This window comes from Lepidochelys olivacea (assembly GCF_965140295.1).
Source record: "Lepidochelys olivacea isolate rLepOli2 genome assembly, chromosome: 2".
Lineage (NCBI taxonomy): Eukaryota > Metazoa > Chordata > Testudines > Cheloniidae > Lepidochelys > Lepidochelys olivacea.
The window spans coordinates 124,349,068-124,374,773 of NC_140412.1; the positions used below are offsets into that span (position 1 = coordinate 124,349,068).

General features: G+C 41.5%; 1 protein-coding gene across 1 annotated transcript in view; it reads right to left on the bottom strand.

Annotated features, from left to right (window-relative positions):
- LOC311516753 (glutamate decarboxylase 1-like) overlaps positions 1-25,706 on the bottom strand; it is a gene marked incomplete at its 5' end in the record, with an annotated part of 94,222 nt that overhangs the window by 23,742 nt on the left and 44,774 nt on the right. Inside the window, 5 exons of the mRNA XM_084621095.1 lie at positions 2,220-2,335; positions 3,368-3,480; positions 7,860-7,950; positions 8,929-9,171; positions 11,606-11,740. Coding sequence (XP_084477221.1) covers positions 2,220-2,335; positions 3,368-3,480; positions 7,860-7,950; positions 8,929-9,171; positions 11,606-11,740 — 698 coding nt within the window. The remainder of the gene's footprint in view (positions 1-2,219; positions 2,336-3,367; positions 3,481-7,859; positions 7,951-8,928; positions 9,172-11,605; positions 11,741-25,706) is intronic.

Here is a 25,706-nt window from a genome sequence, read left to right on the forward strand (position 1 = left end):
TCTAAAGCTAGAGGATAACAGGGGAGGAACTGTGACTGAGAGATACATTTCTGAGTCACAATGTCTATGTCCACACTGCACTTAGACACCCCCAGCTGGCCCATACCAAATGACTAGGGCTTGAAGGGCTGTTTAATTGTAGTGTGCCACAACGCCATCCAGAACTGCCTGGTGAAAGCCATCGAACCACGCCTGGGGGAGGTCGCCATGAACTGCGCCATCCCTGGTACTGACAGCCAGCTGCGATCTGACATCATTGTCACCAACGAGGCCCAGAAAAAGATCATCCTCATCGACATCACGGTCTCCTTTGAGAACAGGACCCTGGCCTTTTGTGAAGCCCGAGCTCGTAAGTTGGAAAAGTATGCTCCCCTGACTGATACCCTGAGAGCGAAGGGCTACGAGGTGCAGATGGGCGCCCTGATCGTCAGAGCCCTGGGCGCCTGGGACCCCTGCAACGAGCGTGTGCTGTGGACCTGTGGGATCAGTTGATGCTACGCACGGCTCATGCAGCGCCTCATGGTCTCAGACACCATCTGATGGTCCAGGGACATTTACGTCGAACACATCATCGGCCACAGACAGTACCAGGAGGCGTGAGCCAGAGCGACATTGTGCATCGACTACGAGAAAGGGACCGAGAGACTTTTTCGGTTGGACTATATGAACTGGAACCAGAAACTCACTGAACGTTAAATCTCACCAAATGATGGTCAATCCATCCTCATCATCATATCCACTCATTATACTCCACACCTGAACATAGCCATTATATGAACAACATACCCTCATATCTCAATGTCTATACTTTGACCTGTTAACCTTTTACCCCCAATCTGGGATACTGCAGATCATGTATTCCTTATGCCATCTGATCTTAAACCGAACTTCGTACCTGTCATAAATATAAATGGAAGGGTAAACACCTTTAAATTCCTCCTGGCCAGAGGAAAAATCTTTTCACCTGTAAAGGGTTAAGAAGCTAAGATAACCTCGCTGGCACCTGACCAAAATGACCAATGAGGAGACAAGATACTTTCAAAGCTGGAAGGGGGGGAACAAAGGGTTCTCTCTGTCTGTGTGTTGCTTTTGCCGGAACCAGAGTAGGAATGCAGGTCAGAATTCCTGTAAAGAGTTAGTAAGCAATCTAGTTAGATATGCGTTAGATTCTGTTTTGTTTAAACGGATGATAAAATAAATTGTGCTGAATGGAAGGTATATTCCTGTTTTGGTGTCTTTTTGTAACTTAAGGTTTTGCCTAGAGGGATTCTCTATGTTTTGAATCTGATTACCCTGGAAGGTATTTACCATCCTGATTTTACAGAGGTGATTCTTTTATTTTTTCTTTAATTAAAATTCTTCTTTTAAGAACCTGATTGTTTTTATATTGTTCTTAAGATCCAAGGGTTTGGGTCTGTGTTCACCTATGCCAATTGGTGAGGATTTTTATCAAACCTTCCCCAGGAAAGGGGGTGTAGGGCTTGGGGGTATTTTGGGGGGAAAGACGTTTCCAAGGGAGTTCTTTCCCTGTTATTTTTGTTAGACGCTTGGTGGTGGCAGCAATAAGGTCCAGGGACAAAAGGTAAAACAGTTTGTACCTTGCGCAAGTTTTAACCTAAGCTGGTAAAAATAAGCTTAGGGGGTTTTTCATGCAGGTCCCCACATCTGTACCCTAGATTTCAGAGTGGGGAAGGAACCTTGACAGTACCCCTTGATAATGTGTACATTATTCCCTGACAACCAGAAACTTCTACGCTTAAACTCTGTACCATTCACTTTTTTTTTAAAAACATCATCTTAACAACATTTTTAAATTTGGGCTTGAGTTGCAGCTCGAACTCTGGGACCCTTCCACCACATATGAGCTTTTTAATTGCTGTGTAGACAAACCCAGTGATTTCCAGGGCTAGTCCTGGTGCAGCTTACACCACACCACTTCCTCAGAGCTGTGCCTAAAGTCACAAGAGGGGATTTTCAAAAGAGCCTGTGTGACTTAGAATGTAAAAACAAGCACTAATGACTTGCAATGGGACAGGTGCTCCTAAATCACGTAGGCACTTTTGAAAATCTCACTCAAACTTCCTCCAGAAGTATTTCATTTCATTTCCAGCTCATATATTTCAGTAGTCTGAATATTTAAATACTGATTTTCAAGATTCAGTACTGAATCTAGCACAGCCAAGCTATTTTACATAGACATACTATAATTCTGTACTTACATGTTCAGAAACAAACAGTGCAATGTGTGGAAGTGCTGCCATGCCTTTGGTTTTAATCTCAGGAAACCGCTTATAACGAGCCACAAGAACACTGTAGAGGTTTGATATGGTCCCACCTAACAGCATGAAAAGGAAACAAATATTTCTGCTTTGGATTGAATAGCTTATTCCTCCTGGGAATTTAAATTTTACATCATTGCATCATAGGGCCAGATACTCAACTGGTATGAATTAGCATACCTCCATTGGCTTAATTTTGATTCCTTAATGACCCAGCAATTTGCAATTCACCAGCTGACTGCCCATTTTGACTGCAGGATATGTGTATAGAATACCAGTCAAATCTTGGCCACAGAATTTTCTCCCCACCATTTAATCCCTTGTGCACTTCTCCAGGCTTCCACAGATTTGATGAGATTCACCATTAGGCGTCCCAGTTTGATGGACCTTTTCAGATTCATGCTTGTCAGGCAAATTTGATTGCAAGTCTCCTTTTCTTTCCCCCAACCCACCGTGTCCTAGTCCCGAACAGAAACAGAGGGTATTAAAAAGAAAAGGAATACTTGTGGCACCTTAGAGACTAACCAATTTATTTGAGCATAAGCTTTTGTGAGCTACAGCTCACTTCATCGAATTAAGGAGCTTGATTCAGAATTGTCCAAATTCTCATTTCTGAGAGGTTCATTTCTTTCTCTATTCTTATTGCATCACTGTACCAGAGGGTGCTTTCTGAGAATTAGCTTGATGTAAAATTGAATTCGGAGAAGCTTTGTGGATTTTTATTCTGAGAAAGTTTTCACTGTCCTATAACATTGCAGTAACCTTCTTCTTCTTCTTTATCCTGTCATTTTTTTATTTACATGATTGCTATTAACAATATTTTGAAATTATAAATAGTGTTTTAAATAATTTAACCATATTATTACAAACTGCAAAAAAGTTCAGTTCGAGTTTGCTTTTAGATTAAAGGGAAGGTTCAAGTTGCTGCCTATTTTATCTGAGCTACTTTGCTCATCCCTAAAACAAACCTAATGCAGTTTTCATATGGAGCCTGATCCAAAAGTGAGTGAACTTAATGGAAAGACTCTCACTGATTTGCTTGGACTTCAGATCAGGCCCATGGCAAGGGTATTTTCCTGTCTACTTACCAGGAGAAAATATACCATCTGTTTCCATTTCTCCCCATCCAACCATTTCATGCATTTTCTTGAGAAGGATCTCCTCCATGACAACGAACACTGGAGCTATTTCATATGTAAACCTAAAATATGTTTTTAAAAAAATAGCAACAGGCTGTTTTCAGAAATGTATTTCTATTACACAAAAGAGGCACAAAAGGAAATGAGACAACAACTTGATTTAGGAATGATCTAAGGGGTGAGATTAGACTAGCGGCCTCCTTTCCTTTTTTCTTCCCCATTACCTTCTTCTTTCTCATCCCACATAATACCCATTATCTGACTATACATTTAGGATGTGAAAATGTTCAGAGAGGATAGATTTTATCTACCCTGAGATTATATTTAAAAAGTAAATATATGAGCCAGTTCTCCTCAAGTCTCTCATAAAGTTATTCTGCATGTTACTGTGGTGTGAAACTGAAATACCTATAATTTTACACACCCATCTTTTCTACATTTGCCTTAAATCAGTGGGGAATGCCATATTTAAAGTTGTTCCCAAATTCTAGAAAGCAATATGTAGTGGCTGTTACTAAACACTCAGCATGTGCCATTCTGCAGCAATTGTGTTTTCCTGCTAAGCCAAACACAGAAGGATACTGTGATTACTGTAGATACCTGAGGTGGTGAAAGTAGAGTCTTTAATTGTGCCCACTGAATCTAGAAACAGTGTTCTAGATTCTGTCTCACTTACATTTCTGTAACTGTTGACTTCATGGGATTTATCTGTTGTTTGCACTGGGATGGCCCAAAAAATCACAGCTCAGCTGATTAAAATATTCTAACATTTCAGGGTCATTCCTCAAGTGAATTTTGCTTGAAACTATAACATGAGACTATGTTACACTGTCTGTTTATTATTACAGCACATCTCAGGGGTGCTTTCTAATGTCATGTCCTGAGCACAGAGTGAGACAAAGCATTTAGAAGATTCCCCAGAACCATGTATAGATGTAGAGCCAAATCATGGCCCTGTTAGATACTGGGGAGCTGCTGTGGTGGAGAGCTAAAGGAAAATATTTGTAGATGGAGTCGGAGAAGGCTCTCAAACCAAAGCGACCAGATTGTGTGCAGACAGTCAGGAAGCCAGTGCTACAAGAGCAGACAAAGGACTAGAGAGAGACACAAAGGCCGCTTATTACTCATGCACTCTCACCCGAATGCACAATTTATATATGACTTCAAACCAATTTAAAAGAAGTGCATTCCCAAAACTTCCTAGTCACTCATGTGAGCATTTATATGACTCTTAAAAATACAAAGGAAGGGAGGAAAAGCTATAACTGACTTAATTTTGGAGTGGCACAATTTTTATCTGGAAAAACTGAATTACCTAACAAGCTTAAACAAAAAATACAAAAAAAAAAAAATCTGGTGGTGTAGCTCCACTATTCACTATAGACCTATTAGACCTCCAGCTAAAACAGAAACAATTTTGACTGAACCAATTTTGACAGCTCTTAAATTTAGTTCAAAATGTCCAAGGGAAAGACTATCATCTGCAGTAACCAGCCAGGATAATTTTACCAAACTACTCACAGCTGTCTATGCAGTTTCCACTCAAGCATCTCCATAAACACTCCAGCTTTGTTGTAATAGAAAACAACAGCAGGAATTTACTTTGGGTGAAAGAAAACTGGGTTTACACTTTCCAAAAAAACCAAACAAAACTAAAACTGCAGTCAGAGTTCTACATGCCTACTTTTAACATGTGCAATGCTCCATGCACGAACAAGTCTGACTGAAGTACACAAATCCAGGGTTTGTGCTGGAAATGGCCCAACTTGATGATCACTTTAGATAAGCTATTACCAGCAGGACAGTGGGGCGGGAGGAGGTATTGTTTCATGGTCTCTGTGAGTATATAATGTCTTCTGCAGTTTCCACGGTATGCATCCGATGAAGTGAGCTGTAGCTCACGAAAGCTCATGCTCAAATAAATGGGTTAGTCTCTAAGGTGCCACAAGTACTCCTTTTCTTTTTGCGAATACAGACTAACACAGCTGTTACTCTGAAAACTGTCATTCTGCACACTGTCTCCAGCTAATCTTTCCTAAGGAGTTATACAATGCATGTTCTTCTGAAATTTCTCCACAGAGATGTGTTCCAATGTTCTTGTGGATAGTAAAAATCTGCTAGGACATTTTATTTGGGAAATAGAGACAGAAATACAGTGTGACTGAAAGCTGTTTAGGTGCATTGTTCATCTCTGTGGACACTAGTCTCTGTTCCAGTGTCTTTAATAATGTTGTCCTTTCAGAAAAGAAAAGTTTGATTATTTTCCCTCATTACATTATGAACTGCACTGAGCTGCATCCCTTAGAATGTATGAGTGTAGGACATTTGGTTTTAGGCACATGAAAGGTACATTGGCTAACTCTACCACCTCCATTCTTCCTTTCTAACCTCCCTACAGTCAGTCTCCATGAGGTGCTCCCCCTTTGGCTTTGTGATGTCTTTTCAGTAAGTACATGCACTTTATGGCTTAAACCTAGTGCTTTTCAACCTCTCCTGTCTATCAAGACCACACAATCTACTCCACATATTCTCCACAGATAAATCATCTTCAATAATCCCCTGAAGGCCTCTGCTTCCACCTCTCATTCTCAGAAACTATCCCCTAGGTCCCAAAGCTGAACAAAACTTTTTTGTCAAAACTTTTTTTTTTTTTTTACACAAAAATGATTTTTCAAACTAAATTAATTTTCATTTTGGTCCAAATTATTGTAAAAAAAATAGAAACTGATTTTTTTATATATATGCTGAAAACTGGTGTTGCTTTTTAAAACCAAAACCATTTTTTAACAGATTTTTATTTGGGGGTATTGATTTTTGTTGAAAAAAACCCTAAACTTCCCCCCCTTCCTCCACCCACAGAAAATTTGTGATGGTGGGGGTAGGAGGTAGAATTTTTCAGAATTCACTGTGGCAAATAGATATATATTTCAGTCAACTCCACTAGATCCTTTATCTCTTCCAGGAAGTATCCAGTTCTCAAATTCATTTTCTTAGCCAAGTTTCTCTCTCTCTCTCTACCTTCCTTTATCTCAAACACTCACCCTTAATCATTTACACTCCTTGCAGAGTAATATACAAAATTCTTACTAGGATTATTAAATGATATAACAAAAATAAAACAAATTAGAGTTTTAAAAGTTCACTATAATTGTTACAAAGTCTTATTTTATTGGAAAACATGGCCAAATGTCCAGGTTGAAAATCTTGGAAGTATATGAATCAAATTTTCCAAAAACCACTTCTTAGTGTGCAGCTGCAACTTGATGCACTAAAAGCTTTGTCCATGCTTTCCACTCCCAACATTTAGCATGCTCAATCCATGTATTTACATTTATAAACCAGGGAGTTGAGCATCTAATTACCCATTATGCAAGTGCCAATTTAAGGTTTTGTGTTCACTAAGATGTCTTGGGTGTGCCAAAAATATTTGAGGGAACAGAATTGTACATGCCAATCCAGAAGTCTGGTTTGAGGTCCCTTTGAAAATATGGCAGCATGTGCCAAAATGAAGGACTGAATGGCCAAAATGAACAAGTTTCACAAAAAAAAAGGAAGATTTTGCTGTGTTATGGTTATGCTGAACATTCTGCATATACTTAATTTCATTGTGTTTTATTTCAGAAATTCTTCTAGTGAGAATCTGACAGCTCTGAAATTTTGTTATATTTTGTTTAATTCTAATAGAATCAATCAGCTTTAAGTTGCGGTTGGGATTTCCTGGGAACCCCTCTGGTAGAGGCTGTGGCAGAGAATCAGTGCATCCTTTGTTTGACCTAGCCATGTTCTCTCCTCAACAGTCATTTTGGGGCTATATTGGTCAGCTATGAGCTCCCTAGTGGAGCAGGGGATGTGTCCAGACTGTGTCCTAAAGTCCTGCTCCGGAAATTTTCCAACACCAGAGGCCTTGCACCGTTGGTCACGTGGCTGTAACCTGGGACTGAATCTAGTTCTGTAACATTAACAGGGATTTAGTGATTTTGAGTTCCCATTGTTCAATGCTAATGTGTTTTGCAACCGCGGAGTTGCATTTGCAAGTGAACAATATTATTCCCTCTACTCAGTACATCTGTGGATGTTTTATCCCAAAATAAGCCTGGATAATTATTAGGGGCTCTTAAGTTAAATTAATTGGCTGATAGTTTTAAGACTGGTGTCTGCAGTATGCTCTGCTTGAAAACAACCAGTGAGTTTACATCCAGTGCAGGCATTGTCACTTTGCTGTGCAACATGGTATATCTACCTCAGTTGTCTGTAGTGCATAGATCTCTGATACATAGCCAACACTATTTATTCAGGTGTTCACTCACTTGTTTCAAAAATGGGCAGTTTGTGCTTGTTTGTTTTCAAATAGGTACTTTGCATTCCAGAAAAGTAGTAAAAAAGTGGCTGGCTTTTGTTAGTAATTAACTTGTAACCAAAGACTGGGATTTACAGTACATACATGTTTGTATTTGCAGTAGCTGACAGCCATTCACCAGCTAGTCCAACAATGTCAAGGCCACTGGAGAGCTGGTTGAAGTAGCGAGGATGTCCTAAAATGAAATAAAAATAAACCAGAATTTGTGTAAGAGACAGAAATACATTGTTCTTCAGCTCAGTCCCCAGTTAACTTGTGCTGACAAGAATAGTGAAATCAGTATGGAGAATAAGAGTGTCTCTTTATGTTAATGTTGGGGAAAGAAGCCTTCCTTAAAAATGGGTCTGAAGTTAAACATAGGACATTCAAGTCTTTATTGAGCAAATTAAACAAACTACATTTCCCAGTTAAGTAGCTTACTTTCTACTAACACCAGAAATTCAAATAATTCAAGACAACTGGTCCCTTATATTGGGATGTGGGTAACATTTTCAAAAGCATGTAGGTCAATAAGATTTATGTGCTTTAGAGCATTTTTCCATTTGTGATCAAAACCCTTTTACTATTCTGAACCAACTGTCTCTAAATCTGAGGATATTTTTGAACTCAATGTGCTATCCCTTAAACCTCTGTACATGCCAAGTCAATTCACATCTAAAAAAGTGTTAAAAATAAATGTACACGGTTGGAAAAATTGTCTAAATATTTTAGAAACCTCCCTAGTGTCATGCACTGCAAAGGGGAAAGAGAACAGAAAAACAAACAAAAATATTCAGCCCTGTCTAAAATGTTGTCAGTTCCTGTACATAACCCTCTTTAATGAATAATTACATTAAATTATTTAAATAAAGAATTACATTAGTGAATAATTCATGAAAGTGTTAACTGGTTCTCTTGAGGAAGTTAACCCCCTCCCCTTGTTTCTTACTGTATCAAAACAAGTTGAGAACAGAACAATACGCACCCTCCCACCCCCCACTGGAAATGCAGGGTAAGGAAAAAAATATTTAAGGAGTTATACGAATCCGGCAAAACTAAGAGTCCTGGACAAATAGATTCCAGTATGGAGAAATATCAGATCCCTAAACAATGCTTTATATGCCTGTAAAGATATGAGACAGATACATTTTTGCTGTGGGGGACACTATGTTACCTGTTTTAACTCCGTATTTTAAGGCATCCCTACAGTCAACAAGTATCTGTTCCAAAGGCTCTGGCTGATCACGCAGCTCCAAGCTGAACCCTTCCAAGCCTTCCAGAAGCTGATGAGGGTGATGAAAGTCCAGAACTTTACTGTTCCCATCATAGGTTTTTTTAATATAATTCAGGAGAATTTCTACCACTTCAAGCAGGAACTGATCTGTCAATTCCTCACCATTCCTAGCAGGCAACAAGTCTAGGAAGAAATCAAGGGAACATCAGTGTAATGTTAACAAGTACTCAGGAGTCAGGTTGGTTGGAGACACTGCTTTTATTGACTTCACAAATGCTCTGTTCAGCCTCACCCTGCATAGGCTTCTGGGAATATCCAGTTCCCACTGAACATGCTCAGATCTAGTTGCTTCCATCGTTGTAACACGTTGTGGTGTTCAGTGAGCATTCAGACCCAGATCCTCCAAGGTATTTAAGAAATTAATTGCCACTGAAATTACAGAAGTCTTAATTGTTTGTTTTGAGGAAGTGAATCCTCACCGCACTGGAAAATCAGTAGAAGTTAAGCTCTTAAATACCTTTGAGGATGTGAGCTTAAGTGCATAAGGTGCTTGGGAAAGTTCTGCTTTATTCAGTGACCATTTCCAACTGACTGTGCATAACAACAACAACATGAACTTCTAGGGAGCGCCCCACCCAGACTTTTTTTCCTAGGAAGCTCAGCCCTTAAATGCACATACCCATTACCATATTACATATCCCTACTATTATCATATAAGAGCTTAGCACATTAACCCTTTTGTAGCATTCACGGTATGTTGCACTTCTATAGCACCTTTCGTGTGTGGAGCTCAGCACATAGATGCAGATAGTGGGAAAACAGACATTTTGCTCAGTGACCCAGCTCTCTAACAAGACCTTGAAGGGCCAATTTGGATTGGAAGAGGCTAGAAGGGCAGGGATGATTTCCTACTGGTACAGAAAGGAGATTTACTATGTTACTGTTTTCAGTTTGATTCTCAGATCCAGAAGACCACAACTCCCTCACAGTCTGCTAGTGACAATGCAACTGATAGGATCAACATTTCCCTCATTCTCTTCCCCCTGGAAAGCAGGGGCAAGATCATCCATAAATCCTTGGGTCTCTGCCTCACCACCATGATGAAAATACCCCTTGAACCCATTCCCTTGTACTCAGTGGCCTGTGAAGCAGGAAGAGAGAAACTCCGGGGTCTTCATGGGAGGGATAGCCCAGTGGTTTGAGCTTTGGCCTGCTAAACCCAGGGTTGTGAGTTCAATCCTTGAGGGGGCCATTTAGGGATATGGGGCAAAAATTGGGGATTGGTCCTGCTTTGAGCAGGGGGTTGGACTAGCTGACCTCCTGAGGTCCCTTCCAACCCTGATATTCTATGATTCATTGAGCATGGGCAAAAATCCTAGTGGCTTAGCTACCCCTCCTTTGATCTATGGGTGGGGGCTACAGGAACCCTTGGTTCCTCCTCAGGGTGCATGTGTGTGTGGTAGGGTTGCCAGGCATCTAGTTTTCAACAGGAACACCTGGTCACAAAGGGACCCTGGCAGCTCCGGTCAGCACCACCGATCAGGCTGTTAAAACTCCAGTTGCTGGTGCTGCAGGTCTAAGGCAGGCTAGTTCCTAAGTGTTCTAGCACCACGCGCTGCCCCCGGCCCGAGCACCGGCTGAGGGGGCAGAGCCTGTGGGTGAGAGCAGCGTGCAGAGCGTCCTGGCTCCACCGCCTAGAAGCCAGACCTGCTGGCCACTTCCAGGGCCCAGCGTGGAGTCAGGATAGGCAGGGAACCTGCCTTAGCCCTGCTGTGCTGCTGACTGGGAGCTTTCCGAAGTAAACCCGTGCCCTAACCCCAAGTCCACCCACCCCCCGCCACAGCCCTGAGCACCCCCCAAACTCAAAGCCCCCTCCTGCACCCCCAACCCCTCATCCCTGGCTCCACCACAGAGCCTGCACCTGCAGCCCAGAGCACATAGCCCCTCCTGAACCCCAACCCCCTGCCCCAGCCTGGAGCCCCCTCCCGCACCCTGAACCCCTCATTTCTGGCCCCACCCCAGAGCCTGCACCCCTAGTTAGAGCCCTCACCCCCTCCCACACTCCAACCCCTTGCCCCAGCACAGTGAAAGTGAGTGAGGGTGGGGGAGAGCAAGCCATCAGGGAGGGGGAGGAAGTGGGGGGCGGGCCCTAGGGGAAAGGTGGGGGGCCTCAGGGAAGGGGTGGGGCTAGGGTGTTCAGTTTTGTGCAATTAGGAAGTTGGCAACCCGTGGGTGTGGGGGAATTGCTGGTTCTTGGCCTTTCAATCTGGTGGAGGGAGGAAAAAAGGGGGGGAACTTCTACTATCAGTTTTGCCTGCTGGCTTTATTTAGGAGATATGTTACCAGATTTATGAAGATTAGAGAGAATGAGGAGTAGAGAGGGAGAGACTGGGAACAGAAAAGAGAAGACACTTCATCTTCATTGTCCTCCACCTTTCCCCACTTGTCATATAAAATGTGGTCATCAAGCTGAAATGTGACACATCTCCACAACAGGCTGTTTAGAAACAGGGAATTGCCCCAAGAGAAACACCAGACAGGATTTGTTGCCAGCAAAAGGAACAATTATTGAAAGGGTTGGTTGTTCTGTTGTTTTGGTTTTTCATATTATACTTACCTGATGCATAGATATTTGAAAAATTATCCACAAGTCTCTCAGATTTAGTGTCCTTTTCCTTCTCTTTGCCTTCTTCCTGAAAGCTAGAGATATGTTTCTCTCTCAGCTGAGAAGGTTCAAGATGGACCTGTTCATCTGGGAAAATGACATCAGATTTAAAAAAGAAAATGGCTTTAAAGGATTATTTGCAATATAGGAATTGCCAGACCAGATCAGACCATAGTCCATCCACTAGTCTAGTATTCAGTCTGTGACAGATGCCAGAGTCAGGGTTTCAGAGTAACTGCACCTGTATCCCCACTCCAAGGTCCACCCAAGGAGTGTCCAGTCAGTCATCATAGACCAGTAGGGGCCCTAGTAGGCCCAAGTCTTCTGCAAGGCGTAGGGCCTCCATTTGACAGAATATCCTGTCTATTTACTGGATCAGAAAGAAGACCCTAAGTAAATTTAAATGCAGCCTTTTTGTATCATAAACCCTTCTCTGTTGATCTCTGGAAAACCCAGTTTGAACAAGTATACACAAGCCTCCCCAGAGCGGTGGTACTTTGAAGTATTAGCAAATTGAGTGATTCACCTTAATTCCCTCACCGCCACACACTATTTTTGGTTCCTGCAGGAGTTGTGATAACCCTTCCCCACCTGAGTTACATAAAATGCTTGGCCCACAATGATATATAAACCATTCATAAACTTGTATTGGCTTGCAGTATCTGGCACAGTCATAAGCAGGTGCATCAGAGGAAAGTACAAGAAGCCCAGAGGAAATTTCCTCCTACAATAATCTCCATCATATAGTGGCTGGATTATTCTCTGAAACATTTATCCATTATATTTTATGCTATCTAATAAAACTGGATTTTCTCATTATCCTTATAAACATCTAATCCTTTTCTGAACCCCACTTGGGTTGGGTTCAATAATATCTGGTGACAAGGAGTTCCATGGATCCCTTTACAAGTCTCTTTAAATCCCTCTTTCTGTGTGATTTATCTGTCCCCCTATGAATATATTGTTCTGCCTAACTACTGTCAAGGATGGCACATTAACATAGAGATTTACTCTTTCTAATACACATAGAATAGAGGTGGACACCCTTCCAAATCATCCTGGCAGCTTATCTTTTGGGGCCGACTTTGATACAAGGGGATGACTTGTGGGATAATGTGCTAATCAACGTGAGAAACGATCAAAATGTGGCCTCTAGCTATTCACCTACTATTTTTTTAAACATTTAACAAACATTTAACTTCCTTTGACAAATGCTTCATACAGCCCTTCAAGCTATTACTTCTGGTCACCCTAATTTCAAATTCTGACAGATGCTTACCTAGCACATTTCCCCTATTCCTGAGGTTTTCCTAACAGAACCTCTAAAAAGCATTTCCAAAGTATCTAAATCCTTATGGTGCATCCCAAGGGTAAGATTCATGTCAAAAGTTTGCCAGTGCAAGCCAAACAAAATAGTTGACTTATGAAGGAATTTGCCCGGGGGAAAAAAAGGAGGGAGGCCCACATGATTTAACCTATCTGACTATAAAGCTAACTTTTCTTTTGACTTCTGTCTGCACACACTCTGGAAAGAATCTGGACTTGGAGATGGATTTTAAAAATCTCTGATTGCCAATGTGGTGTGTCACAGGAGTTAATTTGACATTTAACATCTTACTTAGGTAAACTGCCACCATAGCTTAGCAACTTTGGCTGTAGCATAATTAACAATTGTCACTGCGCTAAGGCACTTATTTAATTCTTTTTAAAGTACAAAAGCTAAGTCCTAGACTGTGTTTAATTATCAGACTGAGCTAATGCTTAAAACAGCGATCCAGAGAGGCAATTAAATTAGAACAAACCTTATATTAATCAAATAGCCATCTGTTTAGTTTAATAAAAGGAGGTTATCAAGGTTCCTTCCCCACTCTGAACTCTAGGGTACAGATGGGGGGACCTGCATGAAAAACCCCCTAAGCTTATATTTACCAGCTTAGGTTAAAAACTTCCCCAAGGTACAAACTATTTTACCTTTTGTCCCTGGACCTTATTGCTGCCACCACCAAGCATCTAAGAAAAATAACAGGGAAAGAACCCACTTGGAAACATCTTTCCCCTCAAAATCCTCCCAAACCCTACACCCCCTTTTCTGGGGAAGGCTTGATAAAAATCCTCACCAATTTGCATAGGTGAACACAGACCCAAACCCTTAAATCTTAAGAACAATGAAAAAGCAATTAGGTTCTTAAAAGAAGAATTTTAATTAAAGAAAAAATAAAAGAATCACCTCTGTAAAATCAGGATGGTAAATACCTTCCAGGGTAATCAGATTCAAAACATAGAGAATCCCTCTAAGCTAAACCTTACGTTACAAAAAGACACCAAAACAGGAATATACATTCCATTCAGCACAACTTATTTTATCAGCCATTTAAACAAAACAGAATCTAACGCATATCTAACTAGATTGCTAACTAACTCTTTACAGGAGTTCTGACTTGCATTCCTGCTCTGGTCCCGGCAAAAGCATCACACAGACAGAGAGAACCCTTTGTTCCCCCTGCCCCCACTCCAGCTTTGAAAGTACCTTGTCTCCTCATTGGTTATTTTGGTCAGGTACCAGCGAGGTTATCTTAGCTTCTTAACCCTTTACAGGTGAAAGGGTTTTTTCTCTGCCCAGAAAGGATTTAAAGGTGTTTACCCTTCCCTTTATATTTATGACAGAGATGCTTTCTTATTTTGGTTGTTGGAATGAAATGACTGATTTACCTAGGCTTTTATTAAATTAATTTTCTTTGATGTGATTTGGGGTTAATAATTGAGGGGAGCATAAAATACAAGGATCCATGTTTGGTTTTTTTTTTTAAAGATACAAATAATTGAAGCAAATACACCACTTTTCTCTCATTGCCCTAGTGCAGTATGGTATAGGCATAATGGGCACCACAGCTCTTGCTCACACATGTTGGATCGCCTTTGCTCTCAGTGTTCTCTGGTTATGTGTTTCAAACGACAACATTAATAATAATAATCAGACATTTGCTTAACCAGAACAGCAAAACCAAGGCAAGAAATACAACTTTGAAATGCTGTTGTTTACATGCAAAAAGAGGTCAACAGGTGAAGTCCGTGGAGACCCATACACACAGTGTCCCTAAAATGGATATGGGAATTTCCTCCACTCAAAGGCAATACATACTAGTCATTGGGACTACAGGGAACAAATTAATATGAGCTGGACTGCACACAGTCACTGACTGGACAATCATCAGACAGTAATTTACAGTCATGCTGGAAGGAATTTTTAATTCTTGTTTTTCCTTTTCAGTTCAGAAGCAGACTCTCGTTACTATTTTAATTCCATGTTTCGTATTTAAACAAAAAAATGTACTTACATCAAATACAGTTATAAGACTTGATATTTGAACAACTTCTAATTTTGCAGTGCTGTTTTGCATGCACAAACAACAGTCACATGTCTAACTGCACTATTGTGCCTAAAATTAGACATTACCAGGTAAACAGCTAACAATTTAAGTGTTCAAAATGCACCTGCAAAACTGAAGGCTGGGATGAGGCCTCTATTAAGGTTGTGCCCAGTACTGTACTCCTTACTCCGTTACTACCAATGTCTTATGATGTGAAAGGCTCATAAGGCTCACCTGAGTGAAGACTCATAAAATATAAACCTATCTGTATTTTGTCAAATATTTTTTCACTTAAACCACAGCCTAAAGACTAAAAGTAGCAGACATAATTTTACTTGTACAATTGACTGCTCAGTAACTATGCAGTGTTCTAGCCACCGTCGATCCCAGGATATTAGAGAGACAAGGTGGGTGAGGTAATATCTTTTATTGGACCAAGTTCTGTTGGTGAGAGACACAAGCTTTCCAGCTTACACAGAGCTCTTCAGGTCTGGAAAACTTACTCAGAGTGCCACAGCTCAATACAAGCTGGAAAAGATAGTTTAGCGTAAGTAATTAGCACATTTCAAGGTGAAGTTGGCACAACTAACAACCCCCAACAAGCAGTGGTAGCTATATCAGCGAGAGAGCGTCTTCCACCAACATAGCACTTTCCATGCCAGCACTTCTGTTGGTGAAGCTTATGTCAGTCAGGGGTGTGGTTTTTTCACATCCCTGACTGATAAATATTTTACCAACAAAAGTGCTAATGTAGACATAGCCTCAGTTTCCAAGACCTGAAGAAGAGCTCTGTGTAAGCTCTCTCTCTCACCAACAAAATCTGGTCCAATGACAGATATTACTTCACCCACCTTTTCTTACCAATAACTACAAAGATAACATATTTTCCAGTGGGTGTCTAACAACGTGCCAATTTTACTGATGATGGAAATGCACCAATTGTTCTAGTTAACTAAAATAAGTATTAGCAATTTATATAACTTCAATATCTGTAGTATTCCCTTGATAATTCCTATACATACAGTATTTTAGGTGATACCAGGACTCCAATAATTGCAGAATTTGCAGTGTTTAAAAAGCAAATATTAGACATAATGAGAAAATAGCATGCGTACTTTCAGTCGGAATAACTGTTTCAACACAGGTAAAATCAAATCTTCATTGTAACTTAATTAAATAATAAAACACCCTCTTGTTTTTCTTTATGCTAATGTAAAATGATAAAAGATCACTGTGTTCTGCTACTGAATCCTCCACAGAACTTAACTGTTCTCTCTAATGAATAAGAAAATATTAATGGGATTCCATTCGCTTAAACTAGGACTGTCCTTTTGATACAAGTCAAAGCAAAGCAGTTCAAAAGTCTGACCCATTTGCTTTTCTGTGTTATCTCTCCATCGTTTACACCAATATTGGGGCAAGGACTATCTTTTTGTTTTGGTAATAGAGGATTAAGCTCTATATACTCTAGATGTATTTTGAGAAGATAGCTTTCTTCTTATACCCATTTTATACCAGTGCAACTACATTGAGTTCACAGAAGCTACTCCCAATTTGCACTGGTGCAAATGCCACCAGAATCAGCCACAGAAACTATGCCTCCGAGTTTACAGGATATTTTCTCAGTACATATTTTGAATGTGATCGTTAGTGTGGAATGGGCTGCTGTACGGCATTATCTTCTGAAACACTCCTGATTTTTTCTTTTAAATATGATTAACCACTAGACAACTAAAGAGAATGAATGTCAGGAGAGAAAGCAAAGATGCAGAGTATAAGTAGAGACTTAATGCTTATTTGTTCTCTTCTATAAGCAGTAAAGTTTAACATCCTAATGAACTGAACACTACTTTGGGAAAGAGGGGTAGAAATTGTTTGGTTTTGCCTCAACATATCAAGCATGTAATAGCTTTACAAAAAACACCTCTAATTTTTACTATCCTTTCTTCAGACACAAAAACACTGCTAGTTACCAGCTTCCCCCTCCCACCGCCTTTTTGGCATGAACAAATAATATATCAAACTCTGTCATGGAAATGTAGTCATCCCTCTTCTACATTCTCTTCTTCCTCATCATTTCATTGTATCACATCAGACAGCTATAAATCAGACAATTAAAGGCATGATTCTAAACTCACTGAAGTCAGCTGGAGTCTTTCCATTGACCTCTAAGGGGTATGAAACAGATCCATATTTGTATTCTTTCCCAGAGAAGGCTATGCAGTGATAGTTCCATTTCCCTGTGTATAGCTAAAGTCATATCAAAGACTGACTCACTTTTTAAATTGGTTACCTAAACAAACTTTATTCTGATTTTTTAAATTTATATGTATATATAATTTCATACTCAGCCATTCAGCGAAGAGATTATTTAATGTCATCTTTGAACTTACTTGTCTTGTTAGCACCTGTCCTGAAATCCATGTCTATGCTTCTCTGAAGAACAGCACAGCACAAGAAAATACACGGAGCAATAAAAAGTACAATTTCGCAAAAAAAAAAAAAAAACCTAACAAAACAAAAGCAAAATATGTGTATTCGTCAAACTATGTGCAGCTGAACTGATTTGTCACAGATACAGATTTATCTGGTGTTTATATTCTATGTATTGCTCAGAGTTTCTGGGCGTTCCTACTAGTTAAACTAAATGGGAGGGGCGGTATGATTTTTCTCCCCCCCTCTCTCTTTTTTTAAAGTAGCTAGCACCAGTTTGTTTTTAAAGCAATAACCATCTTTTGCAAGGCTTCCTTAGAAACCTCTAATATAATTAAAGTAGTTTGCATGCCTGCCAAAATTTCCCTTTAATATTTTCAACTACTTTGTGTATCTGTGACCCAATCTTGAAAGGTGCTAAGTACCCTTAGCTTCCATTGACTTCAATAGGAATCAAGGGTACTCAGGAACTTGCAGGATCAATTCCTTGCTCTGCGGGACTTATGGGACTCTCTCGTTGATTTTGCTGTGTGGGGGGAAGAGAAACTGAAGCAATGTGTGTGCAGTCCAGTATTAGAGCTGCCATTGAAGATGGAATTTGTTTTTTTAATTTTCACCTGAAAATGCTAACCTGTTACTCAGATGTGACCATTCTCACCAGCTGTTTGCACTTCTTCCTTGTTGTTTCCTCTTTCTTCAACTCAAAAACGTAGAGCATGAGTTTCTCTTTTAAAACGAAGCAGAGAAAGACAGGAGTTACTATTCATCTTATTTGAAAGTGCTCTTGGTGCTTTGAAAAGTCTTTAATCTAACATAATCGAGGGCTGAAATCTTGCATTAATCTAGTCAAGCCCCACCCCATTTTACTTACCTGTAGGCTTATGAAACTGTGGTGGGTGTCTCTCAGTCTTCTCTCTGGCTAGCCGCTTTCTCTTCTTGCCAAGCTAGGACTTCTCTGAGGACAAGCTGTGTGCTTAATTGGGACTGGGGGATGGTTTTCGTAGGGTATAACTCGTTTAATGCTGGTGGAGATTCGTACCACAACGAGTCCTGCAGCAGAGGGACTCTATCATCAGGTGATGGAGGTAAGCGGGTCTCCAAGTGTGGAGGCTCCAAAAATGACAACAGATTTGATGCAGAGGGAGAAGAGTTGATGCATGCTCGGGCTGCAGAGCCAAAGTCTCCTCCCCTGACTTTCTGCTTTATTGGAAATTGAGACTCAGCTCCTGGTAGTGGTCTCAACTTAGGCTCCACCTAACTGAAAGCTTGCAGGCAGGCTGTTTAAGTAATTAAAAAAAACACTTTTTTAAAAATGAAAAATCCTGGCGTTGTCCATCCCAGAGCAGATCCCATCTACTATCTCTCATGATTCTACATGTGTCTCTCTTGTTATTGTCATGGTGGATTGTCCAGGCAATTGTGGATATTAGTAATATACAGAGCCCTACCAAATTCACGGCCATAAAAAATACGTCACGGACAGTGAAATCTGGTCTCCTCCCATGAAATATGGTCTTTTCTGTGCTTTTACCCTATTCTATACAGATTCTACAGGGGCAATCAGAGTTTTTCAAATTGGGGGTCCTGACCCAAAAAGGATTTGCAGGGGGGTTGCAAGGTTATTTTGGGGGGTCACAGTATTGCCACCCTTACTTCTGTACTGCCTTCAGAGCTGGGTAGCCAGCCAACAGCCGCCACTCTCTGCCAAGCACCCAGATCTGAAGGCAGCACCCCGCCAGCAGCAGTGCCAAAGTAAGCATGGCAATACCATACCATGCCACCGAGGGTCAAGCTCAGAAGGCAGCAGCACAGAAGTGAAAGTGGCCATACCATGCCATGTCATCCCTACTTCTGCGCTGCTGCTGGTGGCAGCTCTGCCTTCAGAGCTGGGCTCCCGGCCAGCAGCCGCTGCTTTCCAGCTGCCCAGCTCTGAAGGCAGCGCTGCCGCCAGCAACAGGATAGAAATAAGAGTAGCCGTACCGCAACCCCCCCTACAATAACCTTGCAACCTCCCCCAACCCCTTTTTGGGTCAGGACCCCTACAATTACAACACTGTGAAATTTCAGATTTTAATATCTGAAATCATGAAATTTATGATTTTTAAAATCCTATGACTGTGATATTGACCAAAATATACTATGAATTTGGTAGGGCTCTACTAATGTATGATGATAGACCTCTTCAGTTATTACCTTACGAATGCTTGTTTTGATACTGGTGAGCGAGGCTAAAGGGCTGTGCATGAATGACTAGGGCAGTCTCATTACTGGCTTTATTTAACTCTATTCTGTTGAGCCTGTATACCTGCTATACTTGCTTATATCAGTTATATGTAAGAATATAACAAGTGGGATTAAGGGAGTTTCATATATTCCATTTTCTAAGGTGGCTGACAGGCAGCAATTTCTACAAATGGACATCCACAAATTCACAGGAAGCTGCTAGACATTCTAGTTCAGTATAATGGTATACCACATTTTTTCATTCTTGCTGAAATATCTTCCACAGACAATATCATGGTCAAAGTTCATATTTATTAGGTTTGATGTCTTTGAGAGGTGCTTTTGTTCTGTCATAGTTTCTGTTTCCTGTATTGGGCAATGTCTTGAACACAGTAGAACCTCAGAGTTATGATTTACGAACCAGATTTATGAACTGACTGGTCAACCACACACCTTATTTGGAACCGGAAGTATGCAATCAGGCAGCAGTAGAAACAAACAAAAAGGCAAATACAGTACAGTATTGTGTTAAACAAAAACTATTGAAAAAATAAAGGGAAAGTTTTTTTAAAAAAATTGACAAGGTAAGGAAATTGTTTCTGTGTTTTGTTTAATTAAAATTAAGATGGTTAAAGGCAGCATTTTTCTTCTGCATAGTAAAGTTTCAAAGCTGTATTAAGTCAATGTTCAGCTCTAAACTTTAGAAAGAACAACCATAACGTTGTGTTCTGAGTTATCAACATTTCAGAGTTATGAACAACCTCCATTCCCAAGGTGTTCACCGCTCTGAGGTTCTACTGTATGTAGTCAGTGGTGTATTAATGCCTAGGCCAACAAATGTGCAGGGGCAGCAAATTTAGGCTGCTTCCCCTGGTGCAGGTTTGTGCCCTCTGCCCCCGGCCCCGCCCCACTCCACCTCTTCCCCTCCCCCATTCCCTGCCTCCTCCCTGCCCCTATTGGTCCCCTTCCCCAAATCCCTGCCCTGGCCCCTCCTCCTCTCCTGAGCGCACTGCATTCCCCCACTTCCCCTCTCCTTTGCGAAGCTGTTTCGTGCACAAGCACTGGCAGGGAGCAGGGAGAAGCAGGATCCGGAGGCGCGCTCAGGGGAGGAGGCGGAGGCGAAGTGGAGGTGAGCTGAGGCGGGGAGCTGCTGGGAGCGGCAATTATTTCAGGACTTAGGAGCGGCAAAATCATTAATCCGCCACTGTATGCAGTAGTATACAAAAGATACAAGAATAGCATGCCCTTGTGGCAGGGTTCATTTTATGTCATCATTAAAGATAAGTTTAACTAATCATACTAGCTAATGCTGGCCCAAGGATAGAGTTGGAATCGTGCAGAAAACATTTGCGAGGTTGTGGTTTGGTGACTGCTCAAAGTAGAGTGTCTTCGGGGTTTAGGGTTTTTTGTTTGTTTGTTGCTATGCTGAAGAGATCTTTTTTAGAAGTGATGTGAAAAAGTTCCCTGCAGTTTCCACTTTACAAAATGGTGTTTGAAGAATCATGGTGTCCAGCCACACTTCTCACACTGTTTGAATGAAGAGCACCCACATTTGAGTGGTTTGTATGTGGCACCCTCAATTTTCATGTTCCTTGCACTTGGAAGAAAAAGCTACTCTAACTCCTATGCTGTAGAAGGAGAGGAAATAAGGTCAAATCAATGTATAGTACCTGGCATAAGCTTTGCTCTTGTTGTCTGTGTTCTGTCCTAGTGCTGGTTTTGTTTTACAACCTGTTCCTGTTACACTTGGGGAAAAAAAAAGTTTCTGGTTGATTTTTTGTTATTGCTCACTTTACCCTAATTTTAATTAGGTAAGATACAGGTTCTATAGTTTTTGTTTCCAATAAAGGGTACAGATTATCGAGAATTTTAGTTGCTGCATTCAGTCATGTCTTCATATTTAAATATCAGCTTCATTGAACATGTCTATACTGCACTGGAATCTATAGTGCAAACTAAGTTTACAAGATCCTGTTTCAACATACAATGTGGCTAGTGTAAATTGTGGATGGATTCTTTGGGAGTGGGCCTCTTGTCAGTTGTTTTCGAGTGAAGTTCAGCAATCTGGAGAGGATCAACATAGAAGAGGTAACTTATAAAAAGTGGCAATCCTTGTCTCTTACTTCCTGGCCACCTTCCTGTCAACTTCCTTCTGTTACTTCATATAAAACCAAGAGAGGAGCCAGGGAAAGAGGAAGCCTATTTCTTAATTAGCTCAATTGATTGCTGCTGGGCCACACAGTGTGTTCTTTTCCACCTTTTATTGCTCTGGGAAAGGAGAAGATGACTAGCTAGATTTTCTGCACAACTATATAGACCTGCTGGGTGGGTTACCAGACAGGCTTCTCAAGGTCATTTTGAATGCTTTTGAACTTAATTGTGGCAGGTTGTGCAAGATCCAATGAAAAAAAATGTGATAAAGTGTGGCAAAAAGAGGTAGACAGACCAGTATGGTTTGATCTCACTGGCTTTTAGGAATATGTTTAACGAGGTTGAGGCAGTCTCTGAAAGTAGTGAAAGAGAGCAAGAATGACTGGATGGAAGATTTGTTTCTGAGATCACATATGAGACCACCTAAAGAAGCTACGCAAGTATTGTCATGAAATCTACCATAAGAATGGGGAGGTAGGCAAACAGTCTTTCTGTAACATGAAAATTGGAGTCCAGAATCCAGGACTTTCAGATCTGTAAATGCAAGTGTTTATGACAAAGGGAAGCTGAAAAGGACATTCTGCTTTTTAGATATTTCTTCATAGTGAGACAGGTTGATTCTGAACATCTCTGAGTAAGCAGGATATGTAGGTATTGCAGAATAAGTATTAATGACTACCCTGTGTGCTTATGGCTACATGAATAATAAATCTGGTGGGAAACAAAAATACTGAAAAAAACTACTTTGCAGTATATGAATATAATTAGTTTTCGGCTTCTGTTTCTGCACCTTAACAAAGTGTCTAAAAGGGTTAACAGGCCAGTGTAGCTCAAATTGTGAATGTGTCAAAATAATCACACTTTCTCAGTAGATCTGAATAAAATGAATGATGATTACTAATTCATATTTTCTGCCCTAATGCATATTCTTGGATTGCAACCTTTAAAAGATATTGCTGAAAGCCCTGTAGCTAGGACATCAACATGGGGGCAGGACGGATGGGTTAGACTGCATGACAAGAGAGGCAGTTGTGCTTGCCTTCAGAAGTTCATATAGTTAGTGAAAAACAGTCTCAGCCAGAAGCCTCTTTAAAAACTTTATAGTTGTGAAATCAGGAAAAATAAGTTACACATTTGTGATCATTCAGTATAAACCTATACAAGCATTCAAACATTCAGAAATATAAAAGTATAGCTCTTAACATGAAATTGCTGTTATGTAAAGATTGTTCATAGAAACTTGAAGTCTTCTTGGATAACAATATCTCAATTCTTCTTCAAAGATTTCTAGGTCCAGTTTTGAAGTCACTTTTGTATGACAGGAGAATTAGTTTTCTCTTACTTTCATTGAATTGATTGCTCATGCTCATCCTTTAGTGAGGCAAAATTATTTCCAAACAAGAAAAGGAAATCTCACAAGCTGCAGTTAATGCTCCAAACAACAAGACTGCAATTGACACTTCAGAAACAAATTGGAAAGACTCTTTTCCTTGGCAGCATCTAGAACAGTGGTGGGCAACCAGCGGCCTGTCAGGGTAATCTGCTGGCAAGCCACGAGACAGTTTGTTTACATTGACTGTCCACAGGCACGGCCGCCCGCAGCTCCCAGTGGCTGCGATTCTCCATTCCCGGCCAATGAGAGCTGCGGGTGGCCTGCTCCTGATAAGTGGATCTGATTTTGGGAATTGCTGAAGCAAGTTGTTGGGGGCAGGAGGGTTGCAGAAAGCAGGCTTGTCTCCCACCACATGCCTAGTCTAAGCGACAGAAGAGGCTGTTGATAGACTCCCTTACTTCACATGAATCTCCCTCAGAGATCTCCAGGAAACTCTCGCGGAGATACTGGGCAATCTGCTTCTGCAGGTTCCTCAGCAGAGCTGCTTTGTTACTTGTCCCATTAATGGTAACTTTCCCACGCCACTTTGCTATCATGGAGGGGGAGACCATTGCTGCACACAGGCGAGCTGCATAGGGGCTGGGGAGGAGGCCGCTGGCTTGGAGAAGACCCTCCCTTGATTCCCTGTTCACCCTCTGCAGTGAGATCTTCCATAATGATCACATCCTGTAGAAAGTGTGGGGACAGGAATGATTATCAGGCCCCCCCCTACAGTGATGGCTCTCCCCAAGAGCCGTGTGCCCAGTGCACAGCAGGGTCTGGGAAGAATGATTTACCCTGACCCTGCAGCTACTCACCATTTTGGGGGTCTTGTAGCTCATGTGTGCTTGCCTGGGGTTAGCCAATTAGTGACAGGTGTGTGAGTACTGGCTGTGTTTTAAAGCACTGAATCAGCGTTGTCTGTGTTGCAAACAATACTGCTCCTATAAAATGTTGCATTTAAACTTCACAGAGACGACCTTGGGAGCTCAGCCTCCCTCTTTGCTAGCGGTGGCGGAACAGCTGCGGAAAATTAGAAAGCGGCCAAGGAGAACTAAGGAGGACTTTCTCTGTGAGGTTATGATGCACTCCGCTGCCGAGAAACAGCAACTGAAGGAGTGGCGGGACAATGAGAAGAGGGACCAAAAGGAGAGTGTGGCACACCAGAAAGAAGTCACAGAGCGGCTCTTAAACATTATGGAATGCCAAGTGGACACGCTCCAGGAGATACTAGCTCTTCAAACAAAGCAAAAAACTCTTTCCCATGTGCCCCCCCACATACACACACTGCCAACACACTCGTATCAACCTCTTGGCTCCAGACTCTACCCGCATCATTCCACTCTGCCCCCCTCACAGTCCAGCACTGCAGACTCCCACTACCCACTGCAGTCAAAGACCCATCCCTCTGCAGTTTGACCCTGCTGAAGTACAGCACCTGCTGCACTGTACTCCAAAGGAGACGGTTAGGTATGATCCCTGGACATAAACAAATCTGTAGCTGTCCCTGGACCCCTCCTCCTCTTGAGACCTTCGCTTCCCTCTTCCCCTCCCTGCTGATGAGTTTGTTTATTTGACTCTCTCCTCCAGTTGTCGTCTTTTAATAAAAAGAATTGTGGTGGTTTGAAAGCAATGTTTATTCTATTAAGTGAAAGCAAAAGAAGCACTGCAAAGCAACATACAATTATGTTAAGGCCCCTTCTTGCATCATGTGCACCAATCACCTCCTAGCATTACAAGCACTGCAATCTCAAACATAGCAACAAATATTAGTCACTTTCAGCTTCAAATTGCTGCCTCAAGGCATCCCTGATCCTTATGGCCCTGCACTGTGCCCCTCTAATAGCCCTGCTCTCTGGCTGTTCAAACTCAGCCTCAAGGCACTGAGACTCTGCAGTCCAGCCCTGAGTGAAGCTTTCACCCTTCCCATCACAAATATTATGGAGCGTACAGCACGCTGCTATAAGCATAGGAAAATTGTCATCGGCAAGGTCCAGCTTCCCATACAGGCATTGCCACTGGGCTTTTAAGCAGCCATATACACACTCAACAGTCATTCTGCACTTGCTCAGCCTGTTGTTGAACCGCTCCTTGCTGCTGTCAAGTTGCCCAGTTAATGGCTTAATGAGCCACGGCATTAAGGGGTAGGTAGGGTCTCCCAGGATCACAATGGGCATTTCGACTTTCCGTGGTGATCTTCTGGTCCAGGAAGAAAGTCCCTGCTTGCAACTTCTTGAACAGGCCAATGTTCCGAAAGATGCGTGCATCGTGCACCTTTCCAGACCAGCCTGCATTAATATCTGTGAAATGCCCATGGTGATCCACAAGCACCTGGAGAGCCATTGAGAAATGTAGTTGGTGGCTAGGTAGTCTGGTGCCAGAATTGCAATGTGTGTGCCATCTATCGCCCCTCCGCGATTAGGGAAGCCCATTTGTGCAAAGCCATCCACAATGTCAAGCACTTTGCCCAGAGTCATGGTCTTTTGGAGCAGGATGAGATTAATGG